Raw genomic sequence first — 25,906 nt, forward strand, 5'->3', positions numbered from 1 at the left:
TTTAAATGGCATCTGTTCTTGAAATCCCATCAAGAAATCTCAAAGTATTTGTCTAGGTAGGAAGCCTCTAGTTTTTTTTACTACCATTGAAGTTACATGAGGGTAGAGCCTCCATTTTGGTTCACAGCACTTGAAAAAATAAAACAGCTGCTCTTAATGCAAGATCATGTAAAAGACAATTTCCTTCACAACCATATTTCTATTTGTTAATTTGTGAATAGTTACCATGATGTTTCACAACTGCAGAATAACAGAAAGAAAAACACACCACTTACTATCCAAACAGTTGGGAAAAAAACAAAACAAAGACTACTTTCTGCCTTAGCAACTCTGTCAGTATTTTGAACTCTGTGAAAGGAAAGCTGAATGGAAAAATCAAGTCTCCGCACCTTGCGATGATTTTCAAAGCTTCAGATGATTCTAAGTAAAACTGCAACATGAGCAATTTCAAAAATATATCATCAGACCCATGAAAACATTCAAAGGATCTGGGTTCGCAAAGACACTTCCCCCTTTCAGCCATCCCACCAAAAATATCTAGCCCATTACTAAAAAGCCTTCCCAGTATTGACTCTTCTCAAACTCAGACTGTTCTTTTTAAAGAATATTGGCTTTTTAAAATATCATTATACTTAGTTCCCCGTATCATCATCTGGATAGTTAATGTATTATTTCTCTCCATTTTCTTCATGCAAATACTTTTCCAGAATAAGCTAAATGTTATTTTTTGGAGACTTATCTTGACTAGCAGAGTACTTGCTGGTTAATTTTAAGCATATAAATGAATAATAAAATTACTTCACCAATCACATGCTGACAGTTCAGCACCCCATCATATTTTTTATTGGATCATGTTTCAAGTTACTATACATCAAATTCAACATACATCAAATTTTAACACAGGATCCCAGCCATTGGTCCTCTTCAGGAGTCTACAACACTGGAAAAAGAGAATTACTCTCAGTACTCATGAATGCCTCTCTGCTAAGTGTCACCCTTTATTTCCCATGAATCTGACAGCTCCCTGTAGTTTGTGCATATTTCATAAATTGCTTCAGACAATAATCTGCCAATGACTGATGAACACAGTGAAAACTGGAATAAGAAAAATAATAACAAATACCTAACACTTGTTCTTTCCCATCAACACCACTTGGATATGACACATCTGTCTACAGTTTCAGAGGAAAGACAGGAATACAGTAAAGAATGTACAAGATGAATAAAGACTTTTAGTAGATCAGAAGGTCTTGAGCAGCCTACTGCCAATCCAGCCCTTTGCATTCTTCTCTAGCATGACAATTTGAACTTAATTAAATTGGAAAAAAATACAGCCAGTTTACAATTTGTTATTTAAAACTGCTAAAAGGATTAAAAGGACTGAAACTCTTCTTATTAATAAATATTTACAGTGACCCATAAATATTTTTACAGATCAGAATTAATCACTACGCAATGAGGATTGCACAGAGAACAGACTAACTAGAAATGGGAGACTTCCAAGACAGTCCCAATTCATTAGTGATAAGCTCAGGGGGGAAATGAATTCCTGTACTTCCCTCCTTCTCCTCCAGCTATGCAAAATTTCCACTTTGGATGTCAAGCAAGAGATTAAATGTAATAAAAAGCTAAAAGACAATGTATGCTTTAGGAGTGCACATTGCTTCTTTTTTTCAAATGTCTAGACCAGCCCTTGTTTTGGGAACCTTGCCCAGAATAAAAAGGATATCTGTCTTCATCTTGCAATGACTGGCCAGCCCCACGAGCTTCCTCAAGAAGGACAGGGCATTCCAGTGAGTCAGAGCCTGCTCCCAGTCTCACAGGGATTCCATATAATGCAGTATCTCCAGACAGTTATTTGCAGCTCAGTTATATTACTGAGCAGTTATACTAAAGAAACATTAGGAACTAAAAAAGCCCCAAAACCAATTAAAAAACCAGAGACCAAATACTGAGAAAATGTGCAAGTGAAAAGAGAAGCCAGTGATATGCTTTCATAAACAACTGTAATCAAAAGGAGCTATTGTAATGCAACAAGGCTGCAACACACAGCTTGTTTCATATTTTAATCTGTTATGAAAATACATTCCCACAAAAGCTCTTTCCCTGTCAGACCCCTGGTAAGATTCCCAGTCTTACAGACATGACAGTTGAAACCAGGGAAGTTTTAATATTAATTCTTCTAGTGCTGCCATGCCACACTAAAATACAGGGAAAAGAGGAGAAAGGCAGAGGAAGTACACTTAGTTAGCACAGTCATCTACCTTGTTTGGCCACTTACCAAATGATACCAGTGCTCAGCCTACAGAAAATCAAATGGCTGCTTTCAAGTCAGATTCAGGATGATATACTAAACCCACACACATAAGTGTATATGTGTGAAACAAAACAAACACCAGCAAATCTGCATTTAAACTTACATAAACAGCAATTGCAGCTTATAAAATATATATACATGAATTATTTCCACCAAGCTCTTCTCAAACAAATTGAGGATATCTTGTTACTACAACTTCACCAATTGCCTCTTTCTTGTGCTTCTCTTCCTAAGTGGCCCATATAGAGTTTTTCACAGGGCTACAGTGGAACAGAACCAGTCACCTGACAGACTGGATATAATTTAATATAATCAAAAACAATACAGAGCAATCAAACTTAAAAGCACAAGTCAATAAAGAGTAACTTTCTCAAATAAGCAACCTACATGCAAGTAACATTACTGACTGTTAAAAATTCAAATTCACACTACCTTCTGCAATATTAATACAACTACATCTGAGTCCTTGTCCTTAAGAAGTGAGCTCTCTCACATTTATGAAACAGTGAGACACAACTGGAACTCACAGAGAGCCTCAGAATTCATGGTCAGCTGCTCTGCTTGCTAGGAAGCTAAAATAAACCCGGAATTTTCTCTCTCCTTCCCTAAACACTCTGTTAGGAAAGGCTACAGGTTTTGGGCTTTTTTTAAATTAAAAAATGACAATGCTCCATCCCACAGAAAATTTTTCCTCACCACACAGTTTTGTTTCCCTTGCATCTTAGTGTCCATCATTAACTAACAGTCACAGTGATCGTCCTTGTACATCAATGACAAGCTCTCAAATGCAAAACCAAAACCTATCAGTCCAGAGTGGTGGATGGAGAAGGGCAGAAAGGGAAAGAGGACAGCTGTAAAGTGCTTCCCTCTGCCACCACCCAGGTCCCTGACTGGAAACAACATCAGGGCACTTGGGAATTTAGCTCCTCCCTTTTGCAGAAAGACACATTACAGATTACAAAATTCTGCCCAAGAAAACAGTGTCTATTTCATAACTCTGTTAATTTCATGGGAAGATGTTCACATTTCTTGCAACATAATACACCTACAACCAACACTGCTTTGAAATCTATTTGCTGAAGTTCTAAAGAGGAAACTTCATGAAGAATTAAGTTTTGTCAAGCAGAAACCAAGGCACATCCAATAAGGTTTTAAAACCTTATACTGTTTGACATTTTAAAGCTAATTTTCAAAAAACTTTCTAAAATGTTACAAAGTCACTCTCTTAAATAGAGAGTGACTATTCAATTTTTTTTCCATTAGTGAAAAAGTATTCAAGTTAATAAAGCAATACCCATTTTACTCCTTCAGACCATTTAGCCCAGAACATTTAACAATAAACAAACACACTGTCAGTGCCATGGTACGAGGACATAAGGTAACTCAATTCTAGATCATTCTGAAGAGATTACAGGTCTTTGAAAAAGGGAGAGGGAGGCAAAAGGGAGGTTATGTTTTTGTTTCATACTTAAAACATTACCTCCCGATTACCTCCCTTGTTAATCAAAAACATGCTGTACATTCTTTCATCTTAGAAAGTAACCATTAAAACAGACCTATCTAGCTCTTTAAAAAAAATAAAAAGTGAGGTAATAAGTTGTGAATCAAAGTGTTCCCTTCCAAATAAAACATCTGCAGGGGGAAAAATAGCTTAATAGGACTGCAGATAGGTAATCAAATGCCCTAGTTCAACAGGGAGTAACAACTATGTGCACAGAGACTGAGATTTGTCCTTGCAGCATTTAATCCTGTTCATATTGTGCAATTCATCTCGGCACGGTCAGAGCAACCACAGCTCTACTCCCACTAGATGGAAAATTCCACTCCAGCCTAAGAGAAACTCTCCAAAAGCCCACCTTGAATTCTTTCTGCTCAACCCAGTTTTGTTCACAGAACTCCTCAGTTACTTGAAAACACAATATTCTGTTCATCTTCTCAGTGCAACAAGTGAATGTCACTTCCCTGCAGGCTCAGCCCTGGAAGGGGTATTAAGACCTTGTATGGGTCACATTCACCTTTCCTCTCTCCTCACCACATGGTTGCATCCCTCCCTGACACTGGTACACCATCCTAAACTAACATCTCATGGTAAGGCATGGTATGGCATAGCAATTATGTGTCATCATTGCACTGGACTACCATGCAATTAATTATATGTATATGCAGATGCTATAGAACACAACACTGCACTGAGAAATTCAAAGAAACAGTTTATATACACGATTTAATGAACTGGTACATGGGGCCTTTGGCACCAGACCTTCTCTTTGATCCTCTCTAAGAGGTTACTTCATTACCACCTTCTGAAGAACAACCAAATTAATAGGAAACAATTTTATTTTTGTTCATTTGCTACAACATAATGAAAAATCGAAAGGGAAATAGAAGGGAAAATAGAAACTTATTTGTTTTACCAAGATAAATCAAATGCAGTCAGAATGAACCAAAAACACTCACAGCATCCAAAGAACAAGGGTGTAAGAACTGCAGACAGAAATACAGCCAGTGACAGCACACTGAGCTATATCATACATACATTTACCTATGCAGAATCCTTGGTATTGTCCCCAGGCAACCAGAAAAACTTCAATACTTTGCTAAATAATGAGACAGAAAATGCATATCTGTACACACACCTACAACTTTTTGTCACAACTTTTTGTCATAAATTTTATGCTAGTTTTACACCTGCATCCCCAGCATTTACTACCAAAATCAACGAAAAGGATATGCAGAAAACAATATCTTTGTCAGCCACACTGTCCCTCTTTAGGAACACACTTAAAGGAAAGTAGGTCCAACAGTACAGTAAATACAGATTCTTAGCTCAAAGATTTTATTCGGGTTCTCCCCCCACATCTTCTGAATGAATTTAAATAACCTCAAAACAATAAGCTAGGTAACTGTGAAAAGTTATTTTGCTGGTGTATGTACCTTGCAAAAAGTAGTGATCATAACAGAAACAAAAACAAAACTAAAAAGCTGTAACCAAAAGCTTACCAAAAGTTAATCTATTAGCAATAACCAAAATTATGCTGAAAGATTGCATTTAAAAAAAACCCACAAACAAGCATTCTCCAGTGCATTAATAAAGGCATCAAAACAGAACCAATTACTGATGGGACAAATAGCTTTAAACATTTCCCAAAAAAGCATTTAGGATCCAGCTACAGCAGAAAGCCAAACACATTTTATTGTTAAATACAGTGTATTTAAAAACTCTTACTATGGGTTTTTTCCTTTCAGAAAAAAATGGTAATTATCATTTATTCTTGAAAATTCATAAAAAATCATAAAAGGCAAGAGATACATCACATCTGATGTGAAAAAGAAGCAGACAAAGATGCTATTTTCTATCCAACAGTAGTTTTAAAAAAATTGAAATATCTGACAACAGCCTTTTCTTGTTTAAATACTAGATGAGCAAGATTAAGCATGGAAGTTTCTCACCCTACTGCACTGAAGCTTTCATATAGATAGCAGGAATTTCTCTCAAATACTGGTGGTGCTCATTTCTCCCTACCCACCACAGCTCTGACTCCCTTATGAGGCTCCCAATCCCTAACAGGAGGCATACAGAGTAGCAAAATGTCTGCTGAATATCTTCTTGTAACCACCATATAAATGAAAGTTACACTGTATAAATATTTGAAAAGTCATCTTAGAAGCACATTAGATAAAGGACAGATCCATATCTTAATCTAGCTACATATATTCATGGATGGATATGGAAAGAGATACATACACACATCTACAAATCTATATATTAGACATTACATTAATGTGTTGCAAACAACCATTCTGCAGGACTGAAAAAAAAACATTAGAAGCTTGTATAGAAAATCTTGCATTGCTTAAATCTGTCAAGCTCATCAGTTTTCATCTACCCTCTCAGTGGCAGCAGTGACACCATACAGCATTTGCAGGTGAAGATTTTCAAACAAGTCATACAATGATTTACATAAGTCAATATTCTTTCTAATTCTCCAAAACAATATTAATATAGGAAAGTACAACCAGTGAATACCAATTTTCCTTTAAGGACTAAAAACTGAAGAGAAGCTTAAAAAGGCATTTTATTAAAAAAATCTGAAGATTCTTTCTAAAGAAAGAATTCCCATCACATAAAAAACCACTACAAAATCACCTTACCTTATAATAAAGGGAACAAACGGTGCTATACTGAGAGCTGAGTGAGAGCCATCCATTGGAGATGGATACAGTCTTCCCAGGATTAAGAGCAAAAGAAACAGGCTTGGATGGATTTTCAAGTCTTCAGTTTCACTAAATAAAAAGGTGTAAGAGGCATTTGATGAAAAAAAGCATCCTCCCTCATGCTAGACTTGAGCCTCTTTCCCACAAAATAGCCTTCTCCATCTCTGGTTCAAGGAGTTATCCTAGGCCAATCACTGCATGGGAGTGCAAACCCTGCTGGGATCAAATATGGCATCCAGCTCTTCTGCAGGGGATCCCTCTAATGAAGACACTCGTGGCTGTATTGCCTTCACTTTCCCACATTATTCCAAGCCTCCTTTATTCCCAAATGTGGTGAGCTGCCTTCATTTTTAAATACTATTAAAAACCTGCAGATAAGGTTTCTCTATGAACCAGGAAACAGAGATCTGAGTTACAAAAAGGTAGTTTAAAAAAAGTACTTTGATCAGTTTGAAAGGAAATGTGTGTTTAGTAAATAACATGTTTTACTAAAGAACAGTTCTTGTCATTGACACCGAGGGTGTACTATTCCTATAGTAAAAACAATCAGAAAACCAAGATAAAATTAATACTTTTTGATTTATGTAACAGCTAATAATAAGATACAGGTCTTAATCCACATTGAAAAAGCATTCAAGACCAACATTTCAGACAGCAGTTTTCAATCTTTTTCAACTAAAAAACTTCCCAAAATTTGCCAGTGATGACACTGTCACCTCTTGTAACGTCAGGTAGAGTGGATTGCCGTGCAGAAAATACACAATCTCTTTTCCTAGAGCAGACACTGCAAAACATGGAATGACTGCTGAAACTCCTGCTTCCTAGGCCCATTAAACAGTCAGCTGAACCTCACCCATAAATCAGCTGCTCAACTTCCACAGTTTATATCATAGCATTTTAAGAAAAAAACAAAGCCAGCACTGGTTTACTTTAGAAGTTCGTGAACCTGGAGGTAACAGTGTCATCCCAAATGGTATCATCTGCATTGATCAAATTGTAGCTCTCAGCCACCATTTGTGGAGTCTTTAAAACAAGATCAAGGACCTTCCCCAGAGTCAGGGTGCCACAGGCTGGGAAGTGTTCATGTGGTGTTACTTGAGGCCTATGACCCCGTATCACTTAAACATGCTGGGAAGCCTCATTGTTAAATGTGAGACACTCAAATACCCAGGCTCTGTTTCCCTGAAAAACAGAAGTTCCTTCACATCTGATCCTAAGAACACAGCTACTCTTAATTAGTCAACAGTAGTTCAATCTTCAGAGACTTAATGCAATGTGCCAAAGTTAAAAGAAAAAAAGCCTTAGCGAAAACATTAGAACTGTATCATTTCAAGAAGCACTGACGTATAAAATGGCACTAGGGTGTATATGTGACACAACTCAGTTTAACCTTTTCACTTCACTTTGTATCTCAAAGTTTTCTCAGACATCATCTTACCTGTTCAAAGTGCTGGTTACAACCTCTAACTGCTTGAGAAGGAAAGGATAAAGGCTTGGAAACCGAGAGAAAAACTCCCTTCCTGTCATTCTGCAGAAACAAATGAAGAGGAGTCATAATTAAAATTCTGCAGTAATTAATTACACTCAAAATATCAGTTTATTTGTCATATTTCTGATGCTACAATGAAGCTGGAGAGGCAGAAGACCCACACACACACACAATGAACTCTCAAGTAAGGCATAATGTTTTCATGAAAAATAGTGATAAGAGTGTAGTTTACAAAAGTTAAGTAACTGTCTCTATGTGTGCTCACTGACACTTTGTCAGCTAAACTGATCAGGCCTTTCTGAGAAAAAGGGATCTTAGCCCCTTAATCACACCAAAAAGAAAAAGATACAACAGTTTAAATTCTGACAGTATTTTAACAACATTCTGGTTGAACCAGAGAAGGCACTTGCTTCAGCATGGCTCATGTCCTAACCAGCTAACAGAATACACTTAGTAGACATGTACTAACAGATAGCTTGCTGATACTAAAAAGCACCTCATAATAGTAATTCATGGAAGATTTGTAAAATGCAGTGTCAGAAGAGTCTGAGCTTCCATTAGCCCTCCTTCCACAGTACTGCTTCCAGCACACAGCAGTAGTGACACTGCAGACCACTCTTCTGCTTCCTTAGATGGAGCAACCATGTTCAAAACAGAGCAATGTACAAACACCTCAGGAACTCCCCCCTAGCCAGAACCAGTAAGGTGGCACAGTTAAAGCTGCAACAGCAAATCAATCCAAGCTAAAAAGATGTAAGTAAAAATCTTCTGTATTTGTTTTACAGTCTTTTCATCAGATAAAGGATGGCTTCATGGTTTATATGAACCCACTCAGCATCATCCAAGCAAGAACCACTTGAATGTTACTGTGGGGAAGCTCTAATTAGACATAGATGGTATGCAGATTAAAAAGACTTCCTTTAAAAATAAATAAATGAAAGGCCATCATTTAGAAAAACAAAGCCAACTGCAGAGTTTGCTTGCCACAAGATCAACCAAGATAAATGTTCCATGTTAGCATGACTCCAATGCAAAGCTTCCAATAAGCAGACAGATCTAGGTTTGGAAAAATAACACAATGAGATGGCAAGACTGAATGTGCATAAAAATAAGCAGACAAAAAAAAAAATCATGCACGAGTAAACGAGCACATGGCAAACATCAGCACAGCTCCTTCCAGCACTCAGCTAACATAACATGCCTTAGCCACAGGCCACAGAATAAACACAGCAAAACCAGACTGTTGGGTGGAAACAAATGTTCAAAGAGGGACAGGAAACTTTCCCAAGGCACTTAAGAAAAATTCTGTGAATATATATATATATATATATATATATATATATATATATATATATACACACACACACAATATAGTGAACTGCTAGAACTAAAAGCAAGGAATCTGCAATAGCTGTTATAGCGACAAAGAAGATTTCAGATTAAAAAATTACATGGAAGCATTAAAACTGAATTAATATAAATTGAAGCACTAATGAGGACAGTTTAAAGACATCAATGTTGATAATAACTGGTTATTTAAGCAGAAGACACTCATGCAATTTTTTTTAACAGTGTCCTCAAAACTACTTCAATTTTTTTGCACATAAAGTATGTAGCAAACTGAAGATGCAAAGCCAGAGACAGCACAAAACCTATGATCTATCAGGTCAAACAGCTCATCCTACTGAATTTTCCTATGTAAAACATTAAGAACTCAGTATTTAAAAAGAAAAAGTTCTGTCCAAAAATGCTGTGACCTCCCCATCTCTTGTGCTACAGAGTGCAAAAAGCAAAAGCAGAATTATGGTCAAGTATCCTATGGAATGGATGGCCAATACTTAGAAATTTAGGGGAAGACTACATCCAAGTAGCACCTCACAAGTACTTTTAACCAGGTTCATTTTTAATGTATTAAAAATTCAGCAGCCACATTTGAATCAATATTTAATAACGGAACTGACTATCTTTACAAAGCCTCGAAATTCTTTGCAATAAGCATGGTTTCATAAATCTTTTTGACAGAAAATTTTAACTACTGAAGTGAGTAACGTACACAACCTACATAACCTCCTATTGCTGTACTGCTCCAGAGTTTATTGATAGGAGAAGGCAGCCTAATCAAAACCACTGACTGCAGAGAAGATGTCCACAGGCATTTTCAGAAAAAAGGAGACACAACTGTCTGAGGAGACTGTTAAAGGGCCTCCAGTTCAGAGGGGAAACAAGAAACACTACACATTATCAGAATATCACAATATTAAAAAGTGGGCATTAATTTAAATGTGAATCCACTGCTTGGGGATGCCAAGGCAAGGAGATGCACAACTGGGAATAAGCAGGAAGCAAAACAGCTAGACAGTAAGGAACACAGGAATTCAGTTGTTTCACTTTTTAATGCTGACCATGCTTTTTGCTCCTGGAAACATGTACACACAACTATTTGTGTACTGTAATTGAGACTGGAACAACAAAAAGTATAATGGTTCTGCTCTTCAAAACTGCTCATGACACTAAGCCATATATTTTATATTAATTTCATCAAAAACCATACTCCTTTAAAAAACAAATACTAGCACTTTGAGATATGTCCCATAAATCTATTTCGATCACTAGCATGCATGCATGTACAAATGCACACAGTGTGAGTTAGGTTCACAGGTAATAAGCTATCCATATCTTTAAAAGAAGACAAATCTCTGACGTAGCTATAGAAGAACATATCAAGTAAATGTGGACTAAAACAACCCAAAAGCCACTGCCAACAGTCTTCATGAAACAAACTTTTTCTTCCTATTCTGCGATAGATCTGACAGGGAACAATAGGTTTAAATTAAAAATACAGATAACTACCTTCCCATTAGTCATTGACATAGTTCAAACACAGATTTTTGGCAACAGAGCTACCATAATTAAATTCTTAAACCAAACATTCTGCAGATCACCAGATTTTACATCTACTCCCCCTAAAATGTGTTTATAAGAGAAGTAACTGAGAAGAGCCTTAAGATACTACTATTTTACCCCATGTCCATCTGGAACTATTTTTATATTGCTTCAGAGTTCATCTTCAACAGTATGTTCAACCACAAGACTCGATAATAGCATTTTCTTTTTTCCTTTTAGTAACTCTAAGAAGCACAATTTCACAATCCAGAATTTCTAACAGGATTGCTGAGACCCAAACAATGAACTGGTAGAAGGTTATTTACTGAGAGAGGAAGTAGAGTAATGAGACAGAAAAGTTATCAATGGGCCCATGATGCTTACAATAAAATCCCTCTTCCCAAATGTAAAATGTCATTCAAGTACACAATTAAAATGATGCTTAATGTAGAAAGGCTGAGAGAGAAACTAATGGTAGCACTTATATCCCACTAAATTCACTTGCAAAAATAATTTGAAGAACTGTATACATGCAGACTACTGCAGTACTTAAGAAGATGCAGTATTTATGTCTCACAGAGTTTCCAGTTTAACAATATGATGTTTTTTCATGCAAGCAATTCTGCGCAAAAGCCAGATGACAGAGTACAGCCCATTCACAAAAGGTTTCATTTTAATGGCTAGAAACAGCAGTCATGGTTTAGCACTCAGAAGAGTGACTGAAAAAATAATGTTTATTTAGAGAGACATACAGTAATTTCTTTGCCATTCTCATTCAGTTCTCCCCACCTGAAAAGATGTTCCGTTAACAAGAAACAGTAATACAGAAGTATCTTCTGTACCATGTCATACAGAATCAAGCTACATCCACTACTCCTAACACTTGTCTGTGTGCCCTTGAGTCAAACTCTTCCTCTTAAATAGATTCTGGAGCAGGCAAAAGAGGGGGGGAAGAAAAATCTTCCACCAAATATAGATGTCCCATCAACTGGCAAGAAGTTACTTTGAAGCATGTGATGATAGGAAGGACAGAATTTAACAGCTAGCAATAAGCACTTGGTAAACAACTGAAACTAAGTTAACAAAAAAACCAACTAGTGCTAGGGGTAAAAATTAAAAAAAAAAAACCTCAAAGCAGATTGTAAGTCCGTAAGACTTCAAGGCAAAGTCTGTTTTAAGCATGATACACAGTTTAGAGTGTTGATAACGCTTCTTCAGAAAAGATGCAAAAACTGGTTTTACTTTTTCTGAAGTAACCTAACTCAGAAGCTCTTATACTCTTGAGTGTCAGCAGTTCTTCCATTCATTTAGCACCAGTTCTTTGGCTTTATCACTTTTCAGAACAGAACCTGGAGTGGCTTAAATTAAGGCAAGAATCATGTGCTTTAAAGTTTTCACGAGCTATGTTTGTGGAGATGTCAATAACACCTAACTTCTAGAACCAATTCATAAATGCCTCTAACAACTGACATCTCTAGAGATTAAACATAGTGTTTGTTTCAGCAGCAACGTGATGCTACACAACTCTAGCATCTATGTTTATTTAACTGATGTCTTTCTAACAAAATACTCCACCTTTATACATAACAAATGGGTGGATTGGTTAACTGCATTTTAAAAATACAGTTAAGAATAAAACCATGGATGTTGCAGTGTTCTTTTTTAAACTATGCTGTACACTTAAGAGAACACTCCAGAAGATGGAAATTCTGCTGTGACACTGGGGCATACATATCATTTTACTGTGACGTGTCAGAGATTACCTGCTTCTGTTCTTTCATTTATTTTTCAGACGAATGAAACTTTATAACCTTGTAGGCTGTTTTTAGTAACTGACACATAAAATAACATCTGCAGCAAATATGTTCACATTTGAGTACAGCATAGGTGAGATTTAGAGACAAACTTCTGAGGGCAGCAAAGGTTTCTGGTGCTCTTTTTGAAACACAAATATTGCTAACATCTCATGTCAGCTGACAAATACATGGTCAGATATCTGAGAGTGAAAAATAATACTACATTTCAAAATAAAAAATAGAACTGGAATGTGAAAAAAATATAGACAAGCCACACTTAGATCAGAACCAAGAATATAGTTTTGATGATATTACAGAAATAGTTTTAATAGTCTCCTGTAAAATCTACTTGTGTTGTAACAATCTTTACATTGGAATCATTAGGCCTATGTCAGATGATCCTTTATGTTAAAGAGCAGTAATGCAGAAATAGAACGCAACGTACTCCTGGCACTGCAAGGACAACTGCTGCTGAAAGAACCTGAAAACCAAGACACACTTTGGCAAAACTGTCATTCAAAATGACAGATTTATGTAGACAATATATGTTTTACATATTTGCATCTTCTGACATCGCTGAATTATGAAAAAATCCCACAATGCAACTTAACTAGGCTAACCTGACTAGACTAGCTTTTAGTTGCTCATTTTAACATTTGTGTTCTTTCCCTGACCCCTTATCTTATCACTTATTAAACAGCTGGATGCTGTCTCAAAATGTAGGAAACCTATTTCCCTCCTAACAAAGACATATTTCAGAAGCATAAACTCAAAATAAATGAGACACCTTTAATTTTTTAACTGCAAAGAAAACACCAAGAAAAAATGTATGGCAGATTGATTTATGCTGAGGTTGTGGTAAAGACCAAAGCTAATTTTGGACATGCTTTAAGAATTACATTAATTTTTGCTCCTTTAATAGGATTAAATTATATGACAATCATCTGCATGCCATGACAGGATGAGTAACAGCAATAAAGGTACAGAAAACAGAAAGGTTCTAGCAGAGGAAGCAAAACTCAAAAGATTTTACTATATTTGACTCCAAGGGTAATTTTATCTTGTACTTTAGAACACAACAAAACAGCATAATATAACTACAAAGGCAAATATATAGCATTTGAAATTATTCAAAAGTGGTAGTAAGGAGAATGATTCACAAAACTACAGACTTTGCACCTGGGATGAATAATCCTGAGCATCAGCAGAGGGTGAAAACCAACTGGATCAAAAACCAACAACCCCAAGGGAAAAAATATATGGGTTAGAGTGGATGCCGAGGGCACATCCTCACTGCTCACAGGGCAAACCACACAGGAGAATGTGTTCATTAGAACAAAAGCAGCGGATCAGTGAGGCTGCACATAGAATCCCCATCTCATTCTGGGTTGCCAAGTCCAGAAGAGATGAGAACAGACAAGAGAGGGTCCAGCAAAGAGTTGCTCAGATGGGCATGGCCTACAGAACATGCCCTGTAAGAAGCTGAAGGAGCCAGGTTTGTTCTGTTGGACAAAGAGGAGGTCCAGGGCAGATCTAACAGCAGCCTACTACCACTTGAAGGAATCAAAGAATAGAGAGCTAATAATCTTCTTGCAGTAGCTGCAGAGAGTACAGAAAGGACCAATGGTCACAAATCATAGCCTGGAAGTTTTAAATTGTGCAGGGGAATGAAGCACTGTTACTCAGAATAGTTATTAAATGTCCTTGAAACTCTGGAGGTTTTAACTCATCCAAAGACACCACTGACCTAATGTAGTGCTTCTAGCACTCATACTCTCAATGGGAATCAATTAAATAGGACAAAGAGATCCCTTTACAGTTTGTATGGTTCCACTTAGCTACTTCCCACTCTGCCACCATGACTTTAACATTGCCTTCTTAAAAGATCAATGTTTTTCTTGTCTTCCTGCATTTGCTGACCATCACAAGCCACTGCAAGTGCAGTAAACAATGGATCCTGCTCAGAACAAAATTCATGTTTTTATTAAGTTAGTAACTTAGTCTTCAATTCAGCACAAACTATTATTTTTGCCACATTGTATGATAGTATTTAAAATACTAACTTGATGTAGAAATAAAAATAATCACTTAAAATTTTATTTCAGAAGTATACATTTATGAAAACTCTTGATTAACAGTCCCTCTGGATGACCACCATAAAACCATCACTATTTTTACTCAAAGACAGACAATAGCAGCAGGCAAGTTCCTTTAGAAATAGAGATTATATACAAATTTTAATTTGCCTTAGATAATTTTGTTTAAAGAATATACCTAAGAGTTAAATTCCTGAAATCACATACTGTTTCAGGACTCATGACAAACTGCTTTCCATAAAACATTTCACACGCAAAAGAGAATTTTAATGCTGCCTCAGAAGGCAAAATGGCCATGTAATTTTGTGGGAGGCCACAAAGTAGCCTGGTAAAAAAAAAAAAAAACAAACTGGTGTAATGCATTGGCTAATAAGCCCAAGAGCAAGGATACAGAAGATTATTGCATACTTGTTTTTCTAGACCTAACATGATACAGGACACCTCTTCCGTGACAAAAAGGCACAACATTTCTGTAACTTCATCAAATCAGTTACAGAAAAGAATTCAGATTTCATTTCTACCCCGCATGAAATGGAAAACACTACGAAGGGGAAAGAAGCATCATCATAAAGATGTGGGGTTTGGACCTTTAATAAAGATGTGGTGACTCTGTACCTTCAATAAATCTAACATTTGTTTTGTTAGTAATTAGAAAACACTTAAATCCCAGAACAGTAAGCAAAATAGTTTAAGTTCACTGACTTGAAAAAACATTCTTTTATGCTACACAGACCTAAAATAAATACTTAAAAGGAACTAAGAATATGCCACTATATCTTGGTTTTCATTTTCCTTCAGATAGAAGTGCTAGAATAAACATGCATACTCGTTTACGCTGCTGTGTTTTTATGAGGTTAATAACTGAACTGCCAATCAAAACCTGTATAAATATAGCAGTTAAATACCTTCTGCTTTAGAGGCACTTTTGTTTACAAGAGAGCTAGCCAAGATTTCTAAAGGACTGCATGGTCTGGTTTGCTTTGATCTCTTAAGCACAAGTTTCTTTATACCTCTTGTTTTGCTATTTATTACACTATTTGTGTGATCAGGTATGGAAAGAGCACCTGCATAGAACAAAAAAAAAAAAAAAAAAAAAAAAAATCAGGAAAAGTGTGACTTAAGAGGAATAATTATGCAACACGCAGTTCAATAAAGTAACTTGTGAAGAACACTTCTAAAAGAGCACTTTTGCAGTGATGTTAGATAAAGAAGTATGCATACAATAGGCTCAGAATAAAAGCAGGGGACCAGCACTTTAACCCAACACCCAGATACAACCTGGCACCTATAGCAACACGTTAATCACACTCAACTTTGATACATACAGACAAAAGTACCTTTATATACATGCATGTATATAAAACTGTATTAAAAACTGAGCTGAATTATTTTACATATAATTCCTTTAAACAAACTTTTTTTAGGACATTGAACAGCACATATCAGTATATGTACTTACAAAGGTATGTACACAAAAAAATACAACTAAGATTAAGAGATATGCATATATGTATCTAGAAAGTTTCCAAAAATTCTGTTCAACCACTGTCTATAACACTATTATCTTTAATCCCTTACCACAAATTTAGCTTTGTAAATTTCAGCTCCAATAATCCATACTTTCTCTCTGGCAGTATTCTGTGAGGAGTAGCTGCTTTTTCCTTAGCACAGTTAATGAATAAGGGATATGTATAATATGCACAGATCAAAATAGAATAATTACCACCATTCATACTAATGAAAACTTTTATCACTACAGCAGAAACTAAATTAGCTACTCATGCAACTAGTTTACATTAATTTTTGTTTTATGGAATGCATTTTATTCACTCAGTAGAAACAAACATTAACTTTATGACCCTAATTTATTTAAAACAAATTAATGAACTGGAGTTACCTTGGGCCAGCATATATAGTTTAAAGATGTTTCACTTTGGGTAAACTTTCATTCAGGTCATTTTACCACGTTCATCTTTCTATTTTCTGGTGCTGACTTAAGACAGGATGTTATGAAGATACTCCCTGTTCAGGAGAACAGAGATACACATTTGCACAGCTATGATTTAACAGTGTTTTAGGCCCCAGAAATGTGACTGGGATTTATGTGGGTTATTGCTTTTCTGACTCTGTAAAGACAAGGTAAGATCTTGAAGTAAAAACGGTTCTGTAGATTTTAGGTATTTCATCAAAAAGAGAAAGACACACACAGCGTTCCTAAAACCAGCAGAAATCATAGAGACAGAGTATCTTCAGCCTTGAGAAGAAAAATCCCTATTTCCTGCTATAGAGGATTTGAGAGTTTTAGTTCAGACCTGCAAAACAAACAGAGTAATTAAGGAAATAACACAGAGGGAAACAGATTTGTTGAGGAGCTTGTTTTCAGTTTGTTTCCGTTTCTGCACAAAACTTTCATAAATTTTACCTTCAACTTACAAGTTAATAGTACCTTATCATCATTATTCTTGCTAGAAAGGCACTTAGGGAGCCTGTTCAAAATAATGTTTAAACAAGCATATTGTTATTGAACTATTAATCAGCAAAAGCTGTAACAGTTATCTGAGTCAGCCTGAACTTTTGCATGTTTTCTTGAGACACTTCTAAGATTAAGTCTTCTAAATCTGTCAAAGTCAATAAAAAAAGGAGAGACAGTATTAAAAACAAAAAGTTGAACAAAATTAATGTGGCCTATTTTTGGCACACAGTACAAAAACAACCCCCCCACAAGGCAACGTACTGCAACAAATCCTTAATAACTACTTTGAAAGCATTCACCAGAACAACTGAGGTGCCATGGAGGGAACAGGCTGCAAAAGGTGATACAGAAGGAGCCAGAGGAAAAGCAGCAGAGGCACTGAAATGGCTCAGTCACCTCACGAAACCTCACTGTCACTGACACAGTATTTCAACTGAAGAGCTGCAAGAGGTCAATGCTGCCAGAGAAAATCCACTAGGGAATCACTAAGGAGATCCAAGCTAAGCAATCCCAGGTCTTGCCCAGCAGGCAGGCCAGAGGCACAGAGGCCAGCGAGGCCGGTCCCGTGAATGGAGCCGTACGTGCACATCCCTGCTGGAGCTGGCACAAGAGGCTCAGCCTTCCTGGAGCCACAGCCCTGGTCACCATCCCTCCCACGGAGCTGGACCTCAGCTGGCACACGGGAATTCTGTCACTGGTGTGTCTCCAAGTTGGCACTGAGCATTTAAGGGTGGGAGTCACTGTGAGCATCCCCTCCAGGGCACTCACCAAAGAGCTATCCCATTTTACCACACTGATGTGCCACTACAGCCTGACCACGTTAGTACCACCAATGTTCCTTTTGGCTTACCCCAAAACACTGGCCCACCCCACAAGTCCTACAGAGCTTAGCATGATAAACTGAAAATGTCTAATAAGCTTGCTGTTAAGGTTGACAAAACATCCTTGATGTCAGACAGACTTTTCAGGTGCTAGGTTAGAAATACTGGAAGTGTTAGCCTGCCAGTAGTGGGATCTGTAACAGGAATCATGTACATATGAGGTAGTCTATGTTTTTGAAGCTACAACTCAAAAGGAGCTTAGAGAAAAGGAACATAATATCAGATTAATTTAATTTAGGGATAATGTTATGAAAAGAGAGGTTTGCATGAGAACATTCACTTTTTAGTGTTTTCCTCTAACTTTTCACAGCATTAAATGTGATTCTTTATGGTCTTAAAAACCTTAACATTAAAGAAAAAGCATATAATTTAGAAGAAAAAATAGACCAACTAAAGTGTTTTCAGAAGTTAATTTGATTTCACTCAGTGACCTTCAAGTGTGCAAGCAACCATTTACTGAGAAGTGCTGAACACTCAGCACTAAACACAATAAAAACAAGGAAAGCAGAGGGCAGTCATGCAGGGCATCTTCATAACCTGTTAACATCTACATAGTTTTCATCTTGTAATTAAAAGGTAAGTTTCTCCCTTCCAGAGTTTGAAGCCATTAACATCTACTGACAGCTATAAATTAAAATAAAGACAAGGAGAATGTAGATGGCAAGAAAAGTTTTCTTTCTTTACAAACAGATCTAAACCAATATGGAAAACATGGCAGCATTCATACTCAAATTCCAGGCATCATGAGTATTAACTCCACAGAAAATCTGTGTTGACAACAAAATATTTTCCTGCATATACATTATCCCTTCACTACACTATAAATACATAGGAGCTTCCCTCCTACCAAAATGCAAATATATACATATATATACTAGTTTTGAAACGTAAAAATCATCAGGTTGCAAAGTACCATCTCAGCCTTGCTTAAAACCCTGCTTTTTAATTAATGAATGAAAGCTTTTCCTTCTTGAAACCTCCTCCACCAAAGGTGAGAAGCAGAGGGAATTCTCCCACTTCCCACTCTTTCTTTTAATCCCAGCCTATACCTGAGGCCATTGGTCACGCTTCCCAAGGACTCTGCAACATTTGTATTCCAAACCAAAAAAAGTAATTTTCAAATAAACCAGGATGATCCTTTTTTATTACCATAAAGACTGAAGCTTGTTCTAGGTCAAATGGCAAATTGCCTCAAAGGCAATTCCTGATCATGCTTATCCATTGGGATGGGGGGAGGGGGAAATTAAAAAAAAAAAAAGTCTGGAATACCAAGGATTTGATAAGAAGAGTCTCATCAAATATCTGATGACAAGTGTCTTGTTCACTAACAAGCAGTAAACTGGTATAGTACTACAGACCAAAAAGATATCTGATATATATACATATATATGTGTGTTTGTGTGTGTGTGTGTGTGTGTGTGAAAGTACCACTATTATTACTGTAACTCCTTTGGACAGAAAAGAACTCCTCTATGATGAGAAACTTAATTTCAAAAATCATTTCAGTTAACTGCACATGTAGGTTATTCTCATTTTCATTTTGATTTTCAGGTCTGCATTAATTATCATAATACATATACAGATTCATATCAAGACATCCTAATTTTTTATGTGACAATGGAAACTACTATCAACTACACCAAAAATCTATTTTAGATGATTTGCAATCTGTAACAACACTAAGACAAAAAAAAAAAGACCATGAAAGAAACAGAACTATGAAGCACACACTACTCTCCAGCTTCCTCAAAAGTGCATGGAATGAACAAATCTACACTGCAAATTGACTGCACAAGAAAAAAATTAGTGGCCTACAGAACTCATAGCTGTCCTATTCAATCAATTCACATTAAACCAAGCACAGTACTCAGGTCTTAAATGGGTGGTGCCTCCAAGAGAGCTGCAGAGGAACTTTTTATAAGGGTCTGTAGGGATAGGACAAGAGAGACTGGTTTAAATTGACAGAGGGCAGGATTAGATCCAGTATTAAGAATAAATTCTTCACTGTGAAGCACTGGAACAGGTTGCCTAAAGAATTTACAGATACCCTGTCCCTCAAAGTGTTCAAGGCCAGGTTGGATAGGGCTTGGAGCAATAAGTCTAGTAGAAGGTGTGCTTTTCTATGGCAGGGGCATTGGAACCAGCTGTTCTTTCAGCTCTCTTCCAACTGATGTCATTTTGTGATGTCAGAGCAGCCAGAGGGAGGATGTGCCTGGAAGCTGGGACCCTCTCCTGAGTCACTGCCTGGGTGGAGGGCAGATCCCAGGGCACAGTTGCTGAACAGCAGTGGGGCTGGGGGACAGCTCACAGCTGATTCCACCTTAGCCAGGCAAGCTAGGATGCAGGAGGCACAGCAAGTATGAAGTGTCTGAGCGCAAGCAAACACCTGTGCTGTGAAGGGCTTGAATAAGAGGGGTATTTTCTCTAAAGCACACCATGATGTATCTGTGCAGAACACACTTTCTGTAACCAAATATCAACAGGCACAATGCAAAGACTTCTTTTCAACCTTCCTCAGTACTTCGAATTTACGTGGCTAAAATTTAACTCCAAGTCTCCTAGATTTTAAATTATCATAGCATTTTAAAAAATTGCATTGCCAAATCAAGTATATAAAAGTAAGTGATAACTGGGCCATTTTACAAATGTAGACTCTCTCAAATTCAGAACATTATTTAGCCAAATACACACCCATACAGACATTATCACACACCCTTGCAGCAGCATTAGAAGTTTTGATACAGTCTTTCTCAGAAAGATAAAAGCCAGAGAAGAGTTCTAACTTTATTTTACCTAGAGGAAAAAGCTCAACATGGGTAATTTCATGGACCACTCTAAAGAGCCTTCACAAAACTCCTCTCTCTTCTAATTGCAAGACTGCCACAGCTGTTATTTTTTTCACAAATTAATTTTCCAACTCATCACCTTTTTCATCCATGCTAAAATTAAAAAGATGTATCAATACTTCATGTTCCAGTAAAGCTTCCTTCTGAAAGTCTACACAAACCACCCCAATTCTATCAGTATTATAGGAACTCTTCTTGAAAAATCAGTCAGAAAGGCCATGCTTTTTCAGAGAGATGCCCAGAATAGCCCAGTAATAACCTAACTCCCTGATATGCTTTAACCTCCTAATCTAGATTAGGAAACCTAGGCAGGGTTCTAATGGGAGAGCTGGTCTTTGGGCAGACTGTCCCTTAATGTAAACAGAACATCCTCAAGGCAACAGAACAAGCAGTCTAAAGCCAGGTGACTTTCACAAAAGCTCCTACAGATTCAAGGTGCAAAAAGGCCAGTGCTTTTGAAGTGGGAAAAAAATGACTTGGTTTTAACACATGAATTTTGCTTGAGCAAAACGCTCCTGGATTTAAAGCTCGCGAAGAGAAGCGCCCAAGCGCAGCTGCACCCAGGGATGAGGCTGCAGGGAGCTGTGCAGTAATGGTGACACCTCGTGGTGCCAAACCACAGAAACACAGATCTCTCTCTTCCCAAACACAGCCCACCTTATACCGGCCTGTGGGGCTCTCCTGCAGAGACAGGAGCTACAAATGAAAGCTTTGCCTGCTTCCACACCTCCTGTATCTCACAGACCTGTCTTAAGAAGTGTCTTCCTAATCCCTGTGCAGTTTTGACAAGCACACATGGAAAACAGCAGAAGTGATTTCATGCAATGTTAAATGCACAACCACTAAATGAACTGATGAAGAAAAGAAAGCCAGCCCACCTTTAACATCTTTGGTTAAAATGAGTACAAAGAAATTACGGTAAACAAAGGTTTCAGAGAAGCAAGCCAACAAGGCCAGTTACATAAAAATTAACATTGTCATTAAACTTAATTCATCTACACAAAAGATTTCTTTCCTTCGTTCTGGTATCTCCCATATCTAACAGAAGCCCAAATGCATTACTTTCTGCAGCTTCACAAACAGAAATCTCAGATTCCATAGATCATCACACTGCATGCATTTGAGAAGTGACTTTGCCTCCCCACTTGCCAGAAGTTAGTGCCATGCTTTTCCCAAAAATACAAGTTTAAAAAAGCAGGGTGTCTCTTTCAGTAAGTGTTTTATATAAAAATTAAAGGAAAAAGCAACTTTAAATGCTGTAATAAAACCAAAATAGGAAGGCAAGAAGTGAAAAGCACTTTTTATTGCTCTGCTTGAGCTTCAGGAGGGTTACAGGAGTGAATTTGGAAGTGACTTGAGTATGTGACAAAACAAGAATAATTTCATGCAGAAGAGCAGCTAACATTTCAAATTGTTTTGGGGAAAGAGTTATTTTCTAAGGGAAATCTCCCTCCCATTTCCCACCTGTATTTCTTCCTCATGTTCATACATGCACAGTAACTAAGTTTTTCAAGAGACACCTGAAATCAACTATTTCATACAGCTAAAATGGCATCTATATAGCATCTAAAAGATGACAGACCAGTATCATCCCAAGACATCTAGTTTTTCAAAGTATGCATGAAAAATTTATTCGTTATACGGATCAACAGTAAGGAACCACTATAAAAAGGGTGGAATTTCTGAAGGTAAATTTTAACAATTGCCTTCTTTCAGAAACTGCATGCCTTGCCTGTGATGTGAAAATCCATTAGGAATTTCTGAAATGGTTACCATAATATCCATACCGTGACCACTCTATGGCCCCATGGGCTTACCCAGGAATACTTTGTAATGAGTTTATTCTACATCCAGGGTTATTTTCACATCCCTGCTAGAGCAGAAACCTCAGTTACAGAGCACAGGCCACGGATACGCTTCGTTTGCTGAAAAAGCTAAAGGAAGAGGCCAAAGAAAACATAGGAGTCCTTGTGCAGTAACTGGAGGGTGCAAAGAAACTGGAATGCTCAGGACTGGGGAGTTTTAAGAGTCAGAGGAGAACTGCTTTTACTTCACTTTTATAAAGTGAAATCGTAAGGGATTTGAAGCAGGACTACAGAATCCCAAGGCCAGTATCCCTTAGAAGAGAAATGGCTCTGCAAGCTGCAATTTTTAGAGCCTGGAGGAAAGATATGACAGTGTTCTAGAGCAGGAAGACTAAAGGGGAAAATCAAGTAAGTAGGGGTGAAATTAACTCCAGGCCTGCCCTAGAAGGAAGTGAACATGTGTAACCACTGTACCTCTTCTCTTTGACCCCCTTTCTCTTTGCTCTCAAGAGCAATAGGTCTGTTTTGTGACCATGAGAGCCCTTGGCTTTTGGAAGGGCCATTGGTAGCAAAACTTCCCAGCAACATTCCACTCCTGTGAAACTGCACCTGAGTATAAATTAACTCTATGTTTAACAGATATTTCTGGCCCTACCATTTACCTCTTGGCAGCATGGTTTAAGCACAGCTAGATGTTCTTGTAACATTGGGATTCAAATATATCCATAAAGCAAGCAATATTTTCAAACTGCTGTTGGCTAAGGTCATGTTTTGCAAATTTCTAACTGATACGAAAGGAAGCTTACCTATTTTTTTTGGAATTTTCATCTTTCCCTCTTTTAACTCCAAAAATTCTTGTAATCAGAGCACTAAAAAGAAGTGTCGAGGAATTTCGTACCTAGAGGAAAAAATAAGAACTAAGCTTGAAAAATCCCTTTGAAATGTGCGATTTTTCTTTAAATACAGCCATTAATGTACAGTCAAAAAGAATAACAGCTGAGTGAAAAGCATGCTACAGGTCAGCACATGGAAACTATGAATTCAGAGCATCCTTCCAGTGAAGATGGTACTACTGGAAAGGTCAGGTTCTTTGGACATGTCTACTGTAAGGAATACATCTGGATTTTTAGTGGTTCAGTGCATTCACCCTTGTGCAGAGCAGGTCATGAAGTGTTCTACCTGAACATGTCATATGGGATCTTGAATTCAAGAACTAAGTAACAGTCAGAAGGAATGCAAATGCACTTCTTACTAGCTAAATGCACTGTCTCAATATTTAACAGCCAGAGAGACTTTAAGGTAATCTTTGTCCCTACTTTTTGTGGATATCAGCACTTCACATTAAGAAAAATTACACAAAACCAAAAAAACAAGACCAAAATTATGACTTTTTTGCAGGTCTACATTTTTTTTTACTCTACCTTCAAATACTACATTTCAGAAATTGTGGTACTGCCATTTATAAACATGACCAAATCTTCACTGAACAGGACCACTCTATATCTTGGTAAACTAGAGAAAGAAAAAATTAAGAATTAACTTACTGCCCAGACAGGTGACATAAAGCCTAGAATTGATGCTTTTATTCCATCTGCAACATAGGGCATGATGTTTTCACCTAAACGTGTATCCCTATACAGTGCCCGGAGGATATTTAAAGCATGAACCTGTGGTGGGAGAAGAAATATATGAAAAACATAAATTTATTAGTATATATCTTATATTTCATTTATGTAATTCCAGTGAAGATGTAAATTTTCACATAAATTTCATTTATGTAAAAACAGTGAAGATGCAAAGCAAATAAAATCTATATACACATCTACAGCACTTTATTCCCACATTAAACACAGCACTATTTTAATGCTTAAAAATGCATTAAAATAGTGCTGCAGTAAATACTGTTAACAACAGTTACAGTTTAAAAATATATTCCTCTAACAACCATAACCCAGGCATTGCAAGTGAAGGCCAACATTCTTTTATCCTTAGCTTATCATGGCTGTAAAAATAACTTTTGAAGTGCAGAATGATCTTTTCCAACATTCTTCATAGGCTGTGGATACTGTGAGAAAAAATAAACTACAGCTCACAGGGGTGCAATATTAAGCTAAAACTGACAACCAGGCTTGTTCTACCATGTGGAGCATTTTCTGACATTTCTCTACCCTCTGTAAGGGAAGGTAATACATGTAGCTTCACAGACTTTGACAAGGCTACATAAATTTATACCAGCAAAAAATCTGGCAGACTCATTAGGACATCCTTCTGTGTATGGGGAACAAATTATGGCTTGCACTTACAGAGAGAAAGTAACTGATAACATTTTGAAGATAAAGGTCTTGCCTTTAAAATGAGGTTTCTTAGTATTCCAAATGTAAGTACTTAAGTTTTAGAAGTTACTAAGTATGACTAAAATCAGTTTTCATGTAGTGTTTTACTATGATTCATGCAAAAGTAACTCATTTATTTACTTGTAAGCAAAGCTTGCTTGTTCATTTACAAACTTTTAAAAAGGAAGTTACTTATCTATCTGTTTTAAAATATACTCTAGGCAGTAAATTGCTCATACTTGAATTCAACTGCTGTACTAGAAAAGAACTATGAAATTATACCCAATCCATTTTTTAGTATGTTTTACAGTAACTCTGTAAGCTCTACACATCCAAAGCTTTTAAAATCTAGCTATAGATAGTAAAAACAGAATATCCTCATTAAAAACACACACTCTCCTTAACTGCTTGAAATAGTTTAAACACACTTTTGACATCTGCCTTTTGATGAGAGGCTGAATTTTACCTGTGGAATTACACTTAAAGATTCATTCAAAGGTGCAGCCAGAGATATCAATTCTTTCATTGCCATTTTCAGCAAATCTGTTTTGCCCTTCTTTGGTTCTGATGCCAGCAAAGCCTATAGAAAGGAGAAAAAAAAAAATTGAAAATCAGGTGCTTCTAGCCATTTTTCTGTACTACCAGTTCATCTCTCATTCCTGTATTTACCATATCACAGCCTAGCTTCTGACCATACAGAATGACTAAGAAAAACTTGCAAAAAATGAAGTTTCAGTTTTAACACAGCTTTGCTCAAAGCTTGTCAGTATAC

General features: G+C 36.9%; 1 protein-coding gene across 5 annotated transcripts in view; it reads right to left on the reverse strand.

The window, feature by feature from the left end:
- Window positions 1–25,906, reverse strand: part of THADA (THADA armadillo repeat containing) — a 152,811-nt gene that overhangs the window by 93,727 nt on the left and 33,178 nt on the right. For 4 of the 5 annotated variants that reach the window (XR_009485717.1, XM_059841162.1, XM_059841163.1 and 1 more), the window contains exons 24-28: window positions 25,601–25,714; window positions 24,346–24,468; window positions 23,608–23,699; window positions 7,971–8,060; window positions 6,470–6,601 (exon numbers count right to left, since the gene is read on the reverse strand). Coding sequence is in view for 4 of the 5 variants with exons in the window: in XM_059841162.1 (XP_059697145.1) it covers window positions 6,470–6,601; window positions 7,971–8,060; window positions 23,608–23,699; window positions 24,346–24,468; window positions 25,601–25,714 (551 nt within the window). In the remaining variant the exon portion in view is untranslated. Of the gene's footprint in view, window positions 1–1,678; window positions 1,845–6,469; window positions 6,602–7,970; window positions 8,061–23,607; window positions 23,700–24,345; window positions 24,469–25,600; window positions 25,715–25,906 lie in introns of those variants that run through there. The other variant, XM_059841165.1, reaches the window with a different exon arrangement.

The sequence above is a fragment of the Haemorhous mexicanus genome, chromosome 3, assembly GCF_027477595.1.
Source record: "Haemorhous mexicanus isolate bHaeMex1 chromosome 3, bHaeMex1.pri, whole genome shotgun sequence".
NCBI classification, from domain to species: domain Eukaryota; kingdom Metazoa; phylum Chordata; class Aves; order Passeriformes; family Fringillidae; genus Haemorhous; species Haemorhous mexicanus.